Below are 19,831 nucleotides of genomic sequence, written 5' to 3'. Positions count from 1 at the left end.
AGTATTATCTTCAAATACAGTTGTGTATATCTTCATGATATTTGTTACCACATTAATTCAAAATCAACTTTAATAAAAAAAAGTTATCAAAAGCATACCACATACAATTTACTTATTAAAATAAGATGTGGTATGATTGCCAATGAAACATTTACTCTCCACAGGAGACCAAATGACAAAGAAGTTATGCTATTTCAATAGTAATGCCATTTCAATTGATATTTTATACTGTGTTTTTCTATGTTGTGATGTACACATGCTACACTATTATTTCTGGTAAGGGTGAAGGTTGGTACATGTACATGTACCTTATTAAAACTTTTTAACCGGATTCATTTGTTTGCACCTGTCTTAGGTTAGGAACCTGATGTTCAGTAGTTATGTTGATGTGGTTCATAAGTGATTTTACACAAATGTAGTTTCCAATTTTTTATAAAGATTAGACCATTGGTTTTCTTGTTTGAACATGTTGAACGGTTTTAAACTACCGGTAGTAATTTTTGGGCCCTCTTTTATTGTCTATACATGTGCTTACATTTTTACTGTTCAGTATGAGCCAAGACTGCGTTGAACACAAAAATGTTGAAGACCGTACTTAGACCTATAATTTTTTTCTTCAAATTGTGACTTGGATGGAGAGTTGTTTTCATTAGCACTCATACCACATCTTCTTATATCTATAATGTGTCTTATTTAAGTACAAAGGAAAAACTACATAAGTGATTATAATTTTACAAGAGAGGATAATTTACATGAGAGGATAATTTACAAGAGAGATTACCCTGTCATCACGACAAAGATTGAAGATTGGCATACATGTGAACCTCCCGACGGGAGTACAATAATCCCGTTTTCAGGGGTCTCCTCTCATTATTAAATGAATTTAAATGTTTTGGGAAAAATAAAAAAATATAAATTTATAAATTATTTTAGCAATCTAGACTTCTTTTCAAGGCTTAAATTGAAGTTTATATACTAAGTCTGCCTATTCTTTTGATGTCTGCTGCCACATGTGCCATTAGATATAGAAAAAAAGACTGAATACAATTCCTAGATACATGTAGCATATTTCTTTCTTATTTGTCTATACAGTTACCAAGGATAAGGAGATGGAGACATGAATACAAATCTATACAGATAAGATTAATAAATATAATGATTTATTTGCAAGTAGTGAACAATCAATTATCAAAAACAAAACATTTTATTTTCATTCAAATAGAAAGGCAATAAGAGTACTATAAACATATTACAATTTGATGGAAATTTGAAGAAAAAAACACAATTTCTACATCATACGGTTACATTTACGACAAAATTTATGTCGATAAAAAACCTCCTAATCTGAGTCCTAATCTCCTGACCAAAATTTCCAAGATCAGAGTTTCACAGTCCATCACATGTTATGGATTGGGGTCTAAGAGTGATGTGTGATTGGCTGATTTTTTTAAAAGCATGACATGTGAAAGCCGAATAGTTAAGTGTGAAAAGGGCAAACGACACAGGAAATTATATGCCTTATTATGGCAACAAGAAGCAGAATACAGGATTTCCTCGTAAATATAAGTGGGATCAGGGATCAGACCCCCTATAATTATTTGAGACTATGTCTATTGCCTGAAATTGATTTCTTTTTATATTGCATTCGTGCTATTAAGAATGCATTGGGACGTCATAATTTTTATTGAAAATGTATGCATATCCAGCTATGGGGGCCTCGGTTAGTCAAAGTTGTCCCCTACTTTGACCTGGAGATCAATCTTCTGATATCTCTCTGATTTGTCTGTTTCCACCGAGTGGCCCGGTGGTTCTCTCCGAGTACTTCGGCTTCCTCCACCATAATAACAGACTTCCATGTGTCCTACACGCTCCCTTGGGCGGTGTTGGGTGGGGATTGTTCTGGTGGTGGGATAATATTGTAAACAGTAAAGGACATATCTCCATTAATGCTTAGGGAGTGTACATAGATCCGCTGTACCCTTGCAGTCAGTCAAGTGGTGCGTCTAAATTGGCGGAAATTCTCGAGTACATACATGTAAGTCGTTCACCTATGGACATTTTTTTTCTTATTTTTTTCTGTAGAATTACTCTGAGACTACTACTGTTATAGTAGTCTCAGAATTACCTTTGTGGAATCAGAAGCGACATTCAACACGTTCAAAGAACAAAATTTGTACTGCATCTTTCCATCCTTTCCTTCATCCGACTCTGGGGAGTTAGCTAACCTGGTTGGTCGTCTTGATTTTCAGCTCAAATATTTCGCGCCGTATTTATATATCGCCTCTTCAATGGAGATTTTTTTTTCTCTGGGGGTTCAACTAAAGACCAAAAATAGTGAGATAAAAAGTCCCCAAAAGACCTAAAAATTAGTACACGGGTCGATCGATATATATATTCAAACTTATTCAGTTTTGTTTTGTTTTTTGGTGTTTTTTTTTTGTTGGGGGAGGGGGAGGGGGGAGGGGTATGATTCAGTAGATTTATAAAAAAAATTGGAGCAAGAAAAGTGAATTTTGTTCTCTCCGGCTTTGAAATTATGAAATTAAACATATTTATTATGAGTATTGTATAAATATGACTGTGTCTAGAAATGTTTGCCAATGGACAAAAAAAAAGCAAACAATCAAACATTTCGCTGATAGTTCATGAAGACGGAACAGAATATTAAAAAAAAAACACCAGTGATATGTGATATGATTGCCTATGAGACAACTGCCCACTCAGGGTAATGGATAGCTGTCCACGCTGATGAAAAAATAATATTATAGTCCTTGACTTTTTTGAAACATGTTCATTTTGTTCTTTTAACCACAGGCGCTTGGGTAGTGAATATACCCAATTTTTCTTAGTATGGATAGTAAAATTGGTTATTTTCTCTGGGTCGTTTTAATCATTCGAAACTAGGTTAGACATGCACAGAAGTGATAGATATGTATCATAAATATAGAAAATTGAATATTTTTTTAAATCAGCAAAAAAAAAATCAAAAAAAAATCTGTATCATATACCCAAGCGTCTGTGCTTTTAACGTGATTGAAAAAAGTACGGCATTCTTTTCCTTTAAATAATCGAACTCAGTCGCACAATTATGAATCATGCGTTATCCCTCCCTAGCTAAGGGGTTAAATTGAAGTTCACATGAATACGGTTTCAATGAGGTCGAATTATTCACTTGCAAGTGAACAATTTATTATCAATGTTTCTTAGCTTAATTTGACGAAATTGAACCATACTTGCTGCTAAAAGCGAATTATTATTGCACTATTCCACTCTCATTAATGATTGAACAAAAAAATCAAACTTTACACATTTTTTGTAGATCTCGTAGCTAGCAGAGGCACTTTTTATATATGTACTAGAACACACCCGTGATATCGCGGGTCCGTGACTGAATTAAAGTATATAACTATGCGTAAGCCTTATTTTAGTATTAGGATTGTCTTCTGATAAAGTCGTGCCGATTATAAGATACACAGTTTTCTCTGCTTTCAAATCTTTCTGTTTGAACCCGTCGACCTGGAACTTTTCAATTATTGGTAATATTCAGGTCCTGGAATCGAGTATTTTTTAATCAACAGCATTGTCCAATAAAGTTCAAATCTTTGATTCGCTGTTTTGCGTCATGCCCCTTACAAATTGAAAACTGTACCTATACGCCTTAGTCCAAATTTTTAGTATTCGTATTGTTATCTTAGAAACTTTACTAATTAAAAAACTACAATAGGGAACAATTTGACAATGATTGAATTTAGTTGTGTCGACTTTGTGATTATGACCCGTGTATATAGTAAAATCAAATACACCATTTGGTGGTGCGCCTGTTAGATGCGGAACGTACAGATAAGGTAATGGGTAACAGGTGAATATACTTTTGGTGTCGGTACCGGATTCGACCCGGAACTTGTTAATTATTGGCAATATTAATTATGTGGAAAACAAAAGGGTCTGGAGTGGTGTAATTTTTAATCTACATAATTGTCCTATATTAGCTATATATAAAGTTGAATTCTTTGATATGCCGTTTTTACCTGATGCCGGCTGATAAATTGGACCTCGTAATTTTAGTATTATAGATATATTTTATTATATTAAGGTATATAGGGAAAAAAAATTCTAAGACAGGTGCCTGTGGTAGCTAGTGCCCTTTTAATGACGTTGCTTTGTAAAATCTACAACCACAGTTACAGAAGAGGTGATGACGTTGCTAACGTAAAATCACGTTTATTTTCGCGACGTCAAACTTTGACATATCGGGAAAAATGCATTTTTCGACTGATTTTTATCATTCAAACTGATTTCACTTGAAAGCGAGTACATGGACCCCTCTTTTTTTAAATGGCAGTATGTTTGATTACGTATGAATATATTATTTGTACCAATTAAAATAACAAGTCAATATTGGTTTTTTTTATGATTTAATAAATAAACCGCAAAACATCCCGTTTATTTCCTAAATTCTTAAACTTTGTTAAAAATTAATTACTTTAATATAAAAGAACAGTTGTACATATTAAGAACATATTTATGAGAAGAAGATTTTTCTACAAAAATTATCAAAAATCCGATTGTGTTTATCTGTTGAAATACAAAAAGTTAGGTGTGTCTATCCAAAGGATCGAAATGTCCAAGGTACCGAAATTTACAGTAATTGTCTAAAATTTCGACCCCCTTTTATCTCTAAAAGTAGCACTTGATGGTATATTTTTTATTACATATTTGAATTGCTTAGGTGAAAAATAGCTTGTATGCAAATTTTCGTAAATAATTCAAAACTGTATCGTATGACGATAAACATATTATGATGTTTATAGCAGGTTAAATAGCTTGACTTTCAGTCACTGTGAGTATATGCAATGTTTATACATATATGTAGGACTCTAAAGTGCGATGGGGACGCCAAAGTACGATGGTTACGCTAAAGTGCGATGGTCTACGCTAAAGTCCGATGCCTTCATACGCTAAAGTGCGATGGTCCGCCAAAGTATAGACGTACAAGTAGTTGGATTATGACGTTAACAGTCGTTTGACTTATATTCTTTATAAAGCACAAAAATGTCAGTATTCTCCTCAGAAACTAACAAAACCTTTAAATAGACTTATTAAAAGGGGATATAGTTACGATACTGTTGTCAGGTCATTAAAGATTGCATATTTTGGCTTTAACATTGATTCACTGATAGGGTCTTTGCATCGGAACTAAACACATTTATTTCTGAAAAAACAGTTATTGGCATGACACGGGTTATGTTCTTCTCATATATTTTATGATAGTATGATACTAAACCCCTAACGGGAGGGATTGTACCTGATATTCATATGATGAAGACATAATCTTTCAATCAGTTTAATTGAGGTCTGGAGCTGGCTTGTCAGTTAACTGCTAGTAGTCTGTTGTTATTTATGTATTATTGTCATTTTATTTATTTTCTTTTGTTACATCTTTTGACATCAGACTCGGACTTCTCTTGAACTGAATTTTAATGTGCGTATTGTTATTCTTTTACTTTTCTACATTGGCTAGAGGTATAGGGGGAGGGTTGAGATCTCATAAACATGTTTAACCCCGCCGCAATTTTGCGCCTGTCCCAAGTCAGGAGCCTCTGGCCTTTGTTAGTCTTGTATGATTTTAAATTTTAGTTTCTTGTGTATAATTCGGAGTTTAGTATGACGTCCATTATCACTGTACTATTATGCATATTTTAGGGGCCAGCTGAAGGACACCTACGGGTGCGGGAATCCTCGCTACATTGAAGACCCATTGGTTGCCTTCGGCTGTTGTTTGCTCTATGGTCGGGTGGTTGTCGCTTTGACATATTCACCATTTCCTTTCTCAATTTTAGTTAATACAAACCAAAAATGTTCATGCCGGAAGATAAATTAAGAATATTTGATGTGATATAACAGATTTTATACAAATGTCCATGACTTAATTTATTTAAACTTAACCGTGCTTTGTCGGATGAAGCAAATGTTATTGGTTTTTGTTTTTGTTTTTTGTTGTTTTTTTTTTGGGGGGGGAATTGTTTCCTGCAGTCGATCATTTTACTAGGTAAACGGAAAAAAAGTCACAGGAAAAAAAGTCACTGGAAAAAAGTCACAAAATCCCTAGGAAAAAAAGTCACAGGAAAAAAAGTCACAAGAAAAAAATTCACAGGAAAAAAAGTCACAATATATATTTATGTATAATTATTTATCAGAAGTATGTTGGAATCCACACGAAAAATTCACTATTTGCATGTATGCAATAGATAACTAAACTTAAAGAATGCATAGAAAAAAGTCATTATATACTTGTATCAGATTAATGATCTTAAGTGGTACATTTTTAGCGTGAGGCACCATTGTACTTTAGCGTAGACCATCGCACTTTAGCGTGACCACCGTACTTTAGAGTACCATCGCACTTTAGAGTCCTACATATATATATCAGCCCGCTGCAGTTTATATAATATAAAACTATAGTTTAACACCGCCTCATGTTAACGTTCTTGTTTATGCTTTTTTGTTGTTGTTGTTGTTAGTTAATATTGATGAAAGATCTTCGACAGTTTCTGTTACACTTATTCACAAGTTTTTGTTAGAATTAGGTAATTTAGTACTTTTAATATTGTCTAACACGGTATATAATGCTGTCTCATTGATGTATACTCTACAAATACTTTTATATATATATTAAGCTATTTGTAGCACTTCCGTACATCAGTATTCTTTTGTATTGTGATTTAAATGCGACAAAAATATTTGCACTATAGAGTATCGCAGTCACAGTCTTCGGTATGAATTACAGACAGTCAAATACAAAGCACCGTCAGATGGTATCATAGCGGAATGCCATTAACAGACCTTTTGATTTAATTTTCCTCAGATTCAAATATTTTCGATTCTTTTGCGTCGATGTTTTCGTAACCACGGACAATGATCCATTGACCTTATAATTAACTCTTGCACTGATAAATTTTGTTTGTGAAGGTTGATAGCTTCTAGCTTTGTTTAACTGTCACAATCATAACTTTTGGTATCATAATGGAAAAAAAGATTGATTTGTTTTACTGTATTACTAGATATACAATCTTATTTAGTATAGAATAGCGATGTTCGATAAGGCAGCATGATATATTGAATGACCCCTGGACTCCCATCCATTTTCCTGTGTAAGTTTCAATCTGGTCCAGGTCATATCTTGAGCAAATATCATGTACATGCCACAATTGGTTATTGAAAAAGTAATCAGAAAATTAACCGAAACTGGACGAAATTTTATAAAGATTAATGGAATATAGGCAATCTTGTCATAAATCAACTGGGGATTCACATTAATATATGTACAATATCTACTGCTTAATAAATCTAATTATTAACAACTTCATATGAACCAAATCATGTAAATCAATTTATCTGATCCCGAGGGTGGGGGGATTATATCTGGAGTGCGTCATCAGTGTCCTGTGACACGGACAATACCAAGGGTTTTGACAGATATATGAGTGCACTATGTAAATGACCAGATAGGACAACTAAGACGTAGAAGAAATGAGTTTTCATTGTGCGTCTTTATAACTGTAGAAGATTTTCTATTATTTGGCTATACGTTAACAAACTTCACTTCAATTAAAATGTTGGCCTATAATAGTCTAGATAGAAGCCCTCCTTATTACAATATAGTCGTAGATTTCGGTTCCCCTTACAAAAGACAGTTTCACATGTTATAATAAGTGTTTTCCTAAAAAAAAACAAACGCCAATGATTTAAAAAAGGCTTTTATGTGTTTTTTTGTCAGGGTTGCAATCAAGCTTTTTCTTTTTTACGCTAATTCACAGCTTATACTAACGAATACTATTATTTTAGTTTGTTGTTATCCTAAAAGGAAATAGCATTTGCATTCAAATAATTTTTGTTTCTATACAGGTTTTTTCTTGGACAGATTAGAAAAAACATGGGAAAGGAAATCTTTATTAGCACCTGAAAAAGTTGGAATGCATCTAGGATCAAAGTTGGAAAATTAAAAAAAAAAAAAAATGATACGAAAAGAAACACGAACAGCGTGACAGAACCATTTTCAAACGAACTATCCAAAAATTTAATTGATTCCCAAGAGAAATATAAAAATCCAAAGTTTGCCTCTCGTTAAACATTGAAACACTTTACCAGTAAGAATGAACAATTTCCATCTTGTAAAGTGCATATATCTACTGATTGGACAATGTATTGACCAAGGACCACTAAATAAAACGAAAAAAAACCCACATCTATAGATCTTCAGCAACAGAGAGATGCCTATGCTCTGAATTGCCCGGGTCAATTTGGAAAGACTATAAAGAGGTAGAGCAAAATTTTTCTATGTATTTGCCTCACTCACATGGTCAAAATTTGAAAGTTTTTAAAACTCGTTGAAAATAAAACAGTCTATGTTTTGCAATGAGATTTCTTAACAATTTGACAAATAGCAAAAATATATAGATTCTAAATGGTAGTGCCAAATATTATTGGTGAAGATAATCATAATATAATATTGCAAATATTACATGTTTTTGGGTTAAATTTCACTAAGAAGCCGGACTCTCGTAACAACCCAATAGAATAATTTGTATCTTGCAGACACATTATATTTTCATCTTCGGTACACTTTTGGCGAAGAGCGAGTGCTCCTTTTGAAAAAAATAATAACAAGGTTTTTTTTATTGTTCGCACTTCCAATTCCAGTCAATCAAGATCATAGTTTAAAACATCTTTCCATGAGCAGGGTTGGGACTCGCCATACATAGAGGAGCTATACAGACCACTCGGCTACCGATGCCTGCTTGTTCTATAAAAGGTAAATATCTAATATGAGACAGAAGGTATACAATAGGAAAATTTAAATCATCACGTTTGTCATACATTCAAATTTGAAATCGTCCAGCTGTGTCAATAATGAGGAAAAGATCAACATATGAAACAGACTTTCTAGTTTGGTTAAACAGTTAAAGAAGCACTATAGTCAGTTTTCGGTCTTCATTTTTTAATTTCTGGATAAAAGTTTAAACAGACTTTCTAGTTTGGTTAGAAAAGAACTATAGTCAGCGTTCGATCTTCATTAATTAATTTCTGGATAATTGTAAATCTTGCCAAAATTGCCCCAATACAAATCACAATTTTAATTCATACTTAGTCATCCATATGTTTGTCACTACTCAGAAAATACGTCATAATGTTGATAGCAAAGCTATGATACGTTGAATTCTAGTAAAGATTAAAAAACTTTCGAGAAATGGACACTCTGTCACATATAATGAGAATGTAATTACAAATTTCAATCAAAAGTGTTTGATGGCCTAATGGTTAACTGTAGTTTTTTTAATTCTCGTCCTTGACCTCGGTCTCTGTTGGATAGTTGTCACATTGATTATCATGTCACTTCTACTTATTTTTATAATTGTATGAAGTATTAGAAGTCAGAGTACATTAGGGTTATCCCTTCTACCTTATTCTAATTGCAATTGACGTGTTACCAATTGAACGCATCCCAAGGCCTGAATCTCCAGTTTTATACTGATATAAATAGTGATAATATTACCATCTTATAAATATACTCTTTTGTTTGTTTTACTAATCTATCCTACCCAATTTTGACCATGATATGTGAGACATTAAGAAACATAAACAATGTCAGACACTGATTCTAATATAAGCGTTTAACATTAACCATTTTCCATTTAGAAATGTTTCCAAGATAAACCTACGTCAATATGTCGAGTATAAAATATCGAGTGAAACTTTTGTCTTTGGCATTCTTTTCCCTTTTACATTTATTGTTATGTTATTAAGAAAATTTATAGTTGCTCTCCGTAACCTAAAGAAGACTTGTTCGCTTAATCTACAACTCGTATCCCAATGCGGAATTAAACTTCCATTCCTTTCAACATAAATAATTATATTCATGACAAGTAGAAATGTACTAGGGCATTGATTTTGGCTTTGTATCCACTTTTCGGTAAGTATAGTTACAAGTCTGGCTTTTGTGTATTGATTGTGCATTGTAGATAAAAGACTGAAAGCGTACGGTAAATTATTTGGTTGGAATCTTATATTTTACCTCCCACCCACATATCCCTCATGTCTTAAAATGCGTGACTAAAAAGAAGTGAATATATACTTGTACAAAGAGCTAGTATTTAAATCAAAGGCATGTTAAAATGAAAGTCTGAAAAAACAAATGAGCAGAAACAATACTGCAGCATGCAATTAAATAGATCATTCTTAAAATGTAACATGCAAACACGCAAGTAGTAATGAACGAAGATTGCATGTTTTTAATACTGATTGAATACGTAAATGAAGTAAAATCACCGCTATAATACGGAAAACTATGACGTAATAAGCTGATTACCCTGGGCGTTAATCCTACAAAATACCTTATAAGAATCGAGGTAGAAACTCATCAACGATACCAGGCTTATGATTTTATAAGCAAGATGAACGTTTCGTCTACATAAGAGTCACCACTGACTCTTGAATAAAAATAGCTGGAAGGCCAAATAAAAAAACTAATCTGAACCACAGTTGCAACAGAAGGGTAAGCACAATTAAGATGTAAGTGATCATCTGTGACCCAGCCATTAGGTAACACAAATTAAACACATTGATGAAGTAAAGAACCATTAGTTCAACAACTTCATAGAAAGGTGCAACCATCTATCAAGAAAAAGATAATATGAAACACAAGTCCTAGAATACTGGTATATATACATATTCAAAACTTAAATGTTGCTACATTGCAATTGCAGGGTTTAATTATCAGCTTGAAATATTAGAATAGTAATTAATTTATCATGTCATGTTCTGAAACACTGAATACAGAGCATATAATATCACCAAGGACTTACACATTTACAGTCCAATATTCGTGGTATCAACCCATTGCTAGTTACTGAAAATAACACTTCACACATTTCGTGTGTCCAAAGCTGTTTTCAATTAAAAAAAAATTGTGAACAATCGTTTGTCTATAACTTTTGCAATAAATATTTTCTTTTTTGACTTTTGCATCTTGATTCGGAGATACACATGCTATCATCAAGCATAATACGATTGATTAATTATTTGAACTTAATACAGGTTGTACTAGTAAAACGTTTAAATTTGGAATTCCATTTCGTAACCTTAAACGCATCAGGTAAACAAGTAATGTTCGATTAACGAAAAAGAATCAACTAATTTGTCTTACTAACAAGCATGCAAATTTTTTTCAAATAAGCCAAAAACAAAAATCGTTTCGATATAAAAAGTATATTGATTTCTATATAATTAAATGTATACTTGATTGAAGTATTTTTGTTAGATATTTGTTTAATTTGACACACTTTCAAATCATTGGTCAACTTTTCCTAATCTGATGATGTTTTGCTTTTGATGTCCTGTGAAGAAACATGTTATTTGACGAAAAAGGTATACTAAGAAGACACGGTTTCCATTTAAACTAGAATGCATTATTCTTAATAAAATACAATTTAGAATAATATTGAAAAATGTTTATAGGAAATAATGGAAATGGAAGGCGTTCAAGGAACTGATTGAATAGAAAATAAAATGCTACAAACACATTTGTTATTGTCGTTGTCTAAATTTGGTCGAGGTATCTGTATATGGGTGGCATTGGAAGTGTTAATTGGAGAAGGAATGGTGATGGTAAAAAGTAAAATCACAAAATACTAATATCCGAGGAAAATTCAAAATGAAAAGTCCCTAATCAAATGGCAAAATCAAAAGATCAAACACATCAAACGAATGGACAACAACTGTCATATTCCATGATATTGACATTGATGCAGTAACTGTTATATAAATTTTCGCTTGTGTTTTAAAATCTTTAATCCTCATTTTCATTTGTTACAGCGTTATGTGACATGGTTCTGTTTCTATTTTGAAATAGCACAGAGGGAAATTGTTGCTGTTCTAAATGGACAGAACTTAATTGTTGTGATGATTCAAAAATTCTCAAACCTTGTTGTTGTTCATTTATATAATTCCCTATTTCTATCGGTATGCGATTTCAAAACGTTAAGACATTTTCATGTATGGCCGTGGAGCTGCTTGCATGCGAATCATTTCTCTCGATAAACATATCATTCTGGTTAAATCTGCCTTAATAAAATAAATAAAAATCTACTATCTATTCATGTGTGAATTCGTGAATTAGAGTTTTCGGAGTTTTATCTTCGGTCATTGAAATATCAGTTTTCATGATTCCAATTGAAATCGTCATTTGAGTTGGTACATTTGAGTTGGTACATTTGAGTTGGTACATGCTTGTCCCGATTTAACCAGAGTCATTTCTGTTTATGCGAATTGCTCTCAACTACTTTGAGTTTCCCATGACTGCTCGTCATTGCTCACATTTCATTTTTGTTTTTATATGTAGTGTTTTTCGGATTTCCATAGAAGGAGCAGGAGGAAAAGAGGTAGTGGTTGTGTTTTTGACGGTATTATGGTTCCATTAGAGATAAGGCGTTGGCCACTGTGACGTTAAAACATGTTGCAGGTCAACATCAATCACTCTAAGTCTAAAATAAATCCCCATTCATATGTGTAAACCAGCTGACCATATCATAACAGGCGATGTTAACATGGTCAATAACAACTTTCTATGAAATGCTTACGCCAAAAATTGGAAACTTGATTTTGCAGTTCTTATGGCTCTGTCGAGGATTGGACGACACATGAAAGTGAATGGGTTGAAATTGTTTACTGTTGATTAATATACAATCAGAGAAACTTAATTTCATTCGAACACGAATCCGTTTTCTATGTACAAAGACGAGATGATTGTTGAAGCATGTCCTATCTCTATTGAAATCGTGTTGCTGTCCATGCAAACAATGTCACAAACAGCGTGATTGTGTTTCAATCACATTGTTTAAAGTGTTTGATATAGAATTTGTGAACTAAAAGTCACTAAGAAACCCATCAAGGTTCTACCAGTTTTATTGCACCAGATGCATACTTCAAACATTAATTTCTCTTCAGTGAGACACAAGGCCTAAATGATTGAAAATCCAAATCTTGAGACAAACGTTGAAAGGGAGATATACCGAAAAGGGCCTAATGTCTAGATAAATAAAGGCAACAGTAGTATACCGCTATTCAAATGTCATAAATAGATTCAGAGAAAACAAATTCGGGTTACAAACTAAAACTGAGGGAAACACATCAACTATAAGAGGAAAACAACGAAACAACAGAACACTGAAGAGCAACAAAAAACAAACAAAAGACAATGCAACATACATAGAAACGAACTATTAAATAACAACTGGCATATTGCTGACTGGGAACAGGACATTTTAAGAAAAATGATGGGTTGAACCTGGTTTTGTAGCTAGCCAAACCTCGCGCTTTATGGCAATGTTAGATAAACAGCTAAAATGAAAACATTACATGACGGGAATACAGTACAAATAAACTAGAAAAGGCATCTCTACCACAAAGAAGACAACTAAATTGAAAATGGAAATACAATACGGCACAAAGTGAGAAAAGCATTGTCAAAGTTTGCTCTCTACTACAATAAGCTATAGCTAAGGTTACACTTGAAGTTAGTTTAGAATTGTCGCGTAAGAAATAATAGTTAATTGTATTTTCTGCACGGCAACGGAGATGATCTAAATCAAAAGCAATGACTAACTAGTCGCTATAACAAATGATAAAATTGTGCATTTTTATATAATTACATTAGATGTATGTTTCATTACAATACGTTATTCTGATTGGCTAACTGCACATCATGTGTTATTCCTTAAGCAGTTGTATCACTCAATAAAACTTCTCATTCATGATGACACGAGGTCCCACAATAAAGTGCACAGGTAAATAAAATAAAAACTTGACAAAAGGCGTGTTTTCATGATCCTATAGGTAAAAATGTAATTATAAGTATTGAATGCTTTTTTTTGTAACTTTATAGGGTTGTAAAAGCGTTGACCGTGCGCACATTTTAAGTAGCGCTTCATACAAAATGTACTTCGGTCAACGCTTTTACACCCCAATAAATTTACAAAAAAGAGCATTCAATTCTTAAATAAAGAAAAATATACAGTTGTTGTGTTTATCATACCATCAATGGTCGGATTATATTAAATTTAAAAAATCAAATTTTAGAGATTTTTGTTTGTTTATTTGTTTGGTTTGTTTTGTTTGTTTTCGTTGTTGTTCGAGCGCAATTTCATAATTTCTTCCGAGATGAAATTTCATTAACTGTACATGAACCAAAATGATTTAAAAAATTGTATAATATATACATTCTTTATAGTAAACAAGCTTAGAATTTGGTACACCAGACGCGCATTTCGTCTACTACAGATTCATTAGTGACTTGAATAAAAAATGTTAAAAAAAGACTAAACAAAGTACGAAATTGAAGAGCCATATATGTGTGTAAATAAACAAAGATTTAATTAACCGTAAACATTATATATTTAAGTTATTTTTAGATCCTCTGCTTTTTAAACTTTGGTAGTAAAAAGGATTTCAACAATATAGCGACATACAAAGCTTTGCCAATACTGAATTTTTAGTGATTTTAATATCTTTATTAAGCAATGTTGACTGGTTATGTGTTTTTAAATTCTAAAAATGCATTTCTTAGAAATGATCAAATGGTAAACAAATGTAAATGCCATCTTCAAACTATTAGCAGGCATTTTATATTAAAGTATACATGATTTAAAGTACATATCCCACGTAATAAAGTAATAAAAAGTTATTAGAAACACCACATCACAGACAGAACTGTGTTGGGAAACAAATTTGTTTGTCTATTTCCATAAACTAAGCAAATGTCTATTAACATCTTTTGATCTATCGACAAACTCTTTAGAGGCATAGGAGATAGGATTTTTGTTTTTAATAAGGAAGAACAAACAATTTTCAGTAACAACACTACGCCATCCCAAGCAAGCCTTGTCTTGAGCAAAGTGATTTACAACCGAGTCAGAAAACAAGAGGGGTAAATTCAATTACATATTTCATCTTTCTCACACATTATTTTATAATAGACTGATATATTCCTGAGATATCAATAAACCACTGGATTTCTATGATAATCATTGATTCAAACCACAATCTACATTTCCACTGTGAATATTGGTTATTGTTTTATAAAATCATTCACAATAGAGAATAAGTTTACCCTAAATAACGCGATGGTAAATTCTATAATAAGCTTGAACTATAATGTGACAATGCAAAGAATTTCCCTCAAGAGTAATTCTATCGACACTCAAAATTGACTGCTCCGAACTGCTTACAGTGTAACGGAACAGTCTGAATAATTTAGTTGTTAATGTTTGAATGTTGTCAGTTACTAATTTACAATTAAACAAATTCAATTTATAAAATCTTTTGAAATATTATTATCAGAGGCGGAAAATATTTGTTTATTTCATAGTTAGCATTATAATCAGAAAGCTCATAGATGGATGCGTTGCTGTAGTGAAGTCATATTTTTATTAGTCACTGATCCAGGATTATGTGTGTCAAAAACGTCAGCACGGTTTTGGATTTAAATTGTGATGGTGAAAATTTGTAACTACAGTAGTTTGATATTTGCAGGAAATGTAACTGTTTTATTAATTATTTCAATGACAACTGACTATTGGGAATACAGAGGGTTTAATTCAACTTTATTGAATTCAACATTATATCAAACTAAAAACGCTGAAATTATGCTACCTCGTGATACAAAATCTTATACTCTGCTATGGTATAAACGAAAAAATATCAAAAAGTTCAACAACGAAAAGGAGCCTTTATTGCAACAAGAAACTTTATATCAACCGCCAATATTTGTTAGCAACTTTTTCAGACTTGACACTGAAAACATAAGTATGCAGACACAAAAGTCTTCAATCATAACGTCCAAATTAGAAGGAGGGATGGTGGTTTTATTTCAAGAATATGGAAATCTATTCAGGGATTGTGATGCATTAGAAGGTAAAAGTCATGTATTAAATTTTAGTGCACTATTTTGTTTGTGAATTTATATTTCATAGCACTAAGCAAGAATTGTCACTTGGCATGTTATGGTATTGTCATTTCTATAGGAAAATACTATTTTTATCACTTTTTTATCATATATACTCGTTATAAAATTTCAAGCAATAAATAATGGCCAGCTGTACTAACGATTATCAATTAAGTTTTACAATTATCCAGCAATGACATGATTCTTAAATTCATTAAAATGAAGTAAAACAATGGTTAATTGGCAATATACACCATGCAATTTGCATAACTAACGTCAAATATTTCATCCATCAAATAATTGCATGTATTTTATAAACGTTTAATGACTAAACTTTATGGACGAAGGCAATCATCGGACATTGTGTCTTCAGGTACACATTCATGTCAAGAAGTTCTTGCACAAAATACCGATGGAACTCCCAAAGCACCCATTAGTAGTCAAATATTTGATTTCATTCAACATATTAATTACGTGTCAATATTAATCATCCGTGTAATTTGCTCAATAGGTTATTTGGAAAATTTCATCGAATGAAACTTATGGTCAAATGTTTAATCTGTATAACTTTTTAATGTAATCGTTTAACAGAAGATCACCCCCGATATTTGGTTGGTTTCGTGTTGCTCTGTTTTTAGTTTTCTGTGTTTTATTTTGCATACTGTTGTTTGTCGTCTGATCGTTTTTGCGTTATTTGTTATTGTCAGTAGGTTTTTACCTTTTTTCGAATATCTGTGATAAATTCGGCTCTCGTTTGAATTTGTATTTTTAACGTTTATTCGTTTGTACAGCGATATACTTATGTTTCTTCTAACTTAAAACAATCGGTCTTAAAACATTTAGATAGATTTGCAGAAAATTATTTTTTGTCCTCAAAATAATGTTTCCGTTTTGTTAGACACGGCTTACATAAAATAGTGCTCTGTACGAATCATATGTTTTTGTATGTTTGTTTAATTGCTTCTCAAAAATTAAATAGGTTAAACAATTGGTTCTGTTATCTTCAAGTCTTTGATAAGTTTCGGTCAACCTAGTCTCCTTTAAATACTTCAAAGTCTCTAGTGCAGCTTAGTACTTTGTCATTTCATCATATATCTGGAATTAATTTGACCCTTGTTTATTCTGATGGTAATTGTAATTTTACATTAGTTACAATTCTATCCTTTTTTTTTTATTTGATCAGGCTATGAATGGATTCGACACAGCTGGTGATATATATTGCACCATTTATTTGCATTACAATATTAAAGTTTACAATTCTTGAATTTGATACAGGATTACTAATTGCAAGAAACAAAATCTCTTTAAACGAATCATCAAAGGATTCCATAACGTAAATCAGATATGTCAACCATGCGATACAGTAAAAGCCTCCAACTGAATATCTCTAATCTACTGTGTAAACATTTTTTTCACACTATTAAAAAGTTTAGGTTTGACTTAACCAAGTCCTGTTAATTGCTTTGATTGATTGTTTTCATTTCAACATCAGTCTATTTGTCTAACCTAAAACAGCTTAAATCGATTTACATCCGTATATAGACTAATGATTGCAATTCGAATCGACATGGGAGAAATTAAAACCGTACGATACACCTGATAAAACTCTAAAACCTATTTTTTTTTTTATGTTAGGCATGTAACGATTTAAATACATTTTTTCTAATGCATTGATAGAATCTATCTCTATTTTTTTTTCAAAGATTCAATACAAAATCTCTTGAATTCTTTGAAGTAACTGCATGAAAAATGTAATGTTTGCATGAGGAATTGTATCATGCCGAGACAAAATAAGGCTGACATTGCATACATAAGGTACATTGGATTTTGTATATTACTTGGCATATACCTCAATCATGTTACATACTATCAGTGATGAATATGTAATCGATTTATAAAAGAGGGACGAAAGATACCAGAGGGACAGTCAAACTCATAAATCGAAAATAAACTGACAACGCTAAAAATGAAAAAGACAAACAGACAAACAATAGTACACATGACACAACATAGCCATAGAAAACTAGTGGTGATCTCCGGTGCTCCAGAAGGGTTAGCAGATGTGCGGTTCATAATTCATATAATTAAACTCAATCTAAGATTACAATTTTACGTGGTTTTTTGGTTTCTTTAATATTAAAGAAGAAGATGTGGTATGATTGCAAATGAGACAACTCTTCACAAGAGACCAAATGACACAGAATTAACAACAATAGGTCACTGAAAGGCCATTAACAATAAGCAAAGCCCATACCGTATGGTCAGTTATAAAGGGTCCCGAAATCCCAAACAAACACACAGAGTAGACGTGGCCGGGTACTTGTACATCCCAACATAAAAGATACTAAGAACAGATATGAATGTACTTGTCGTTACTGACAGTAAATCAAAAGCAAATTACAACCAATAAATTTTTTATATATGACATAATAAAACGTTGGTATAACCAGTCCAGCAGTTAGTATTTCAGTGCATGTTGACATGAATTTTTATTGATATGGTCATAATCATTAATTAACTGTTTACAAAAGTTTGATTTTTTCAAAATAATAAGGATTTTCTTTATCAGGAATACAATAACTTAGCTGTATTTGGAAAACCCCCTTGGCCCTGAAAGTTCCTCATCTTAGTACTTATTCGGCCTAGGTTTACTTTTTTGATTCGAGCGTCACTGATGAGTCTTTTGTAGACGAAACGCTTCTGGCGTACACAATTTTAATCCTGGCAACTCTAATGAGTTTATTTGTAGTTGTTCTATTTTCAGATCGAGTAATCGAATGTTTCTAGTGCAATATATCTGCATTTTTCTTCTTTGACATTTGCATAATTGTAAATGATGATTTATTATCCGTAAATGATTGACACTTTGTAATTCGATCTTATTGATAGTGCATTTCGAAGGCATAAGACAATGACCTTTGCTTGTAGTTAACTGTAGTGTATGTTAAGTGTAACGATTGGGTTATGTTTTAACTTATTAGTATTTTGAAATCTACTCCTTCGAAACGAACTATGATGTGAAAATGCAGTAATACGTATTTATATGATAGCAAGACGTATGTTCCTTAAAATATTATTTTTTAACATTTATCATGGCTTTACTACTTTAGCATTTCAATAACAGAAATTCGTTCCCTTAGGAAACATTCAATTTTATAAGTTCCCCTGTAATGTTTTTTTTTCTTCTACGTAATGTCTCTCTTGTCGGAACGTAACAAACGACAAGTTTACAATGCCATAACAATTGTATTTGAATTAAACGAAAATTTATTAAAAAGAATTTGAAATCCCTTTGAGTCGATGCAATGTTCTATTTCAATCTTCCTCAAAGGTGTGAAATTAAATTGAATGTTGGCGTTGACGATATCCAAAAATCTGTCAAAATGAAAACCTAAAATGACGATTTTTAATTGGTGTTCCATGTAAACTATGTCTCTGGAATCTTCAACATTAATACATTCTATCCCAATTTTTTCATCTATTGGCCATGTCGTTATCATGTTCTTTTCTTTGACATTTGCATTAACAATTAGTTGCCTAATATAACCACACAGTCTTTTATATATAGACTAATATAGATATGAAACAGACGGATTCCATTTCCAAACAAGATAGTTTGAAAAACAAAATTAAATTATTGTTTGCAAGTGTAGAATTACACTTAAGCTTCCATCTTATATGATGACATTTTGTTTCTGATACATTAAACATAACTAAATATGTATTACTCTTTATAGCTACGAAAACTAATGGTCCTAAGTCCGGCTTTATGTACTTATATTTTTGCATTGCACATGGTCAAGCTATATCAGACTGTATCTTTGCACTAAATCA

General features: G+C 32.2%; 3 protein-coding genes across 3 annotated transcripts in view; 2 read left to right on the top strand and 1 right to left on the bottom strand.

The window, feature by feature from the left end:
* The window catches only part of LOC139487769 (fidgetin-like protein 1), a 34,998-nt gene extending 32,695 nt beyond the window's left edge, over nt 1-2,303 (bottom strand). The window contains exon 1 of the mRNA XM_071272842.1: nt 2,126-2,303. The gene's annotated coding sequence lies outside the window, so the exon portion shown is untranslated. The remainder of the gene's footprint in view (nt 1-2,125) is intronic.
* Nucleotides 1-19,831, top strand: part of LOC139487774 (28 kDa heat- and acid-stable phosphoprotein-like) — a 327,843-nt gene that overhangs the window by 86,725 nt on the left and 221,287 nt on the right. The window lies entirely within an intron of this gene.
* LOC139487773 (uncharacterized) overlaps nt 15,441-19,831 on the top strand; it is a 37,714-nt gene continuing 33,323 nt past the window's right edge. The window contains exon 1 of the mRNA XM_071272850.1: nt 15,441-15,966. Within this exon, the coding sequence (XP_071128951.1) occupies nt 15,546-15,966 (421 nt within the window). The 5' untranslated portion in view covers nt 15,441-15,545. The remainder of the gene's footprint in view (nt 15,967-19,831) is intronic.

The sequence above is a fragment of the Mytilus edulis genome, chromosome 9, assembly GCF_963676685.1.
Source record: "Mytilus edulis chromosome 9, xbMytEdul2.2, whole genome shotgun sequence".
Lineage (NCBI taxonomy): Eukaryota > Metazoa > Mollusca > Bivalvia > Mytilida > Mytilidae > Mytilus > Mytilus edulis.
Note: the sequence above shows the minus strand (reverse complement) of the source record. Positions and strands in the feature narration are given on the sequence as shown.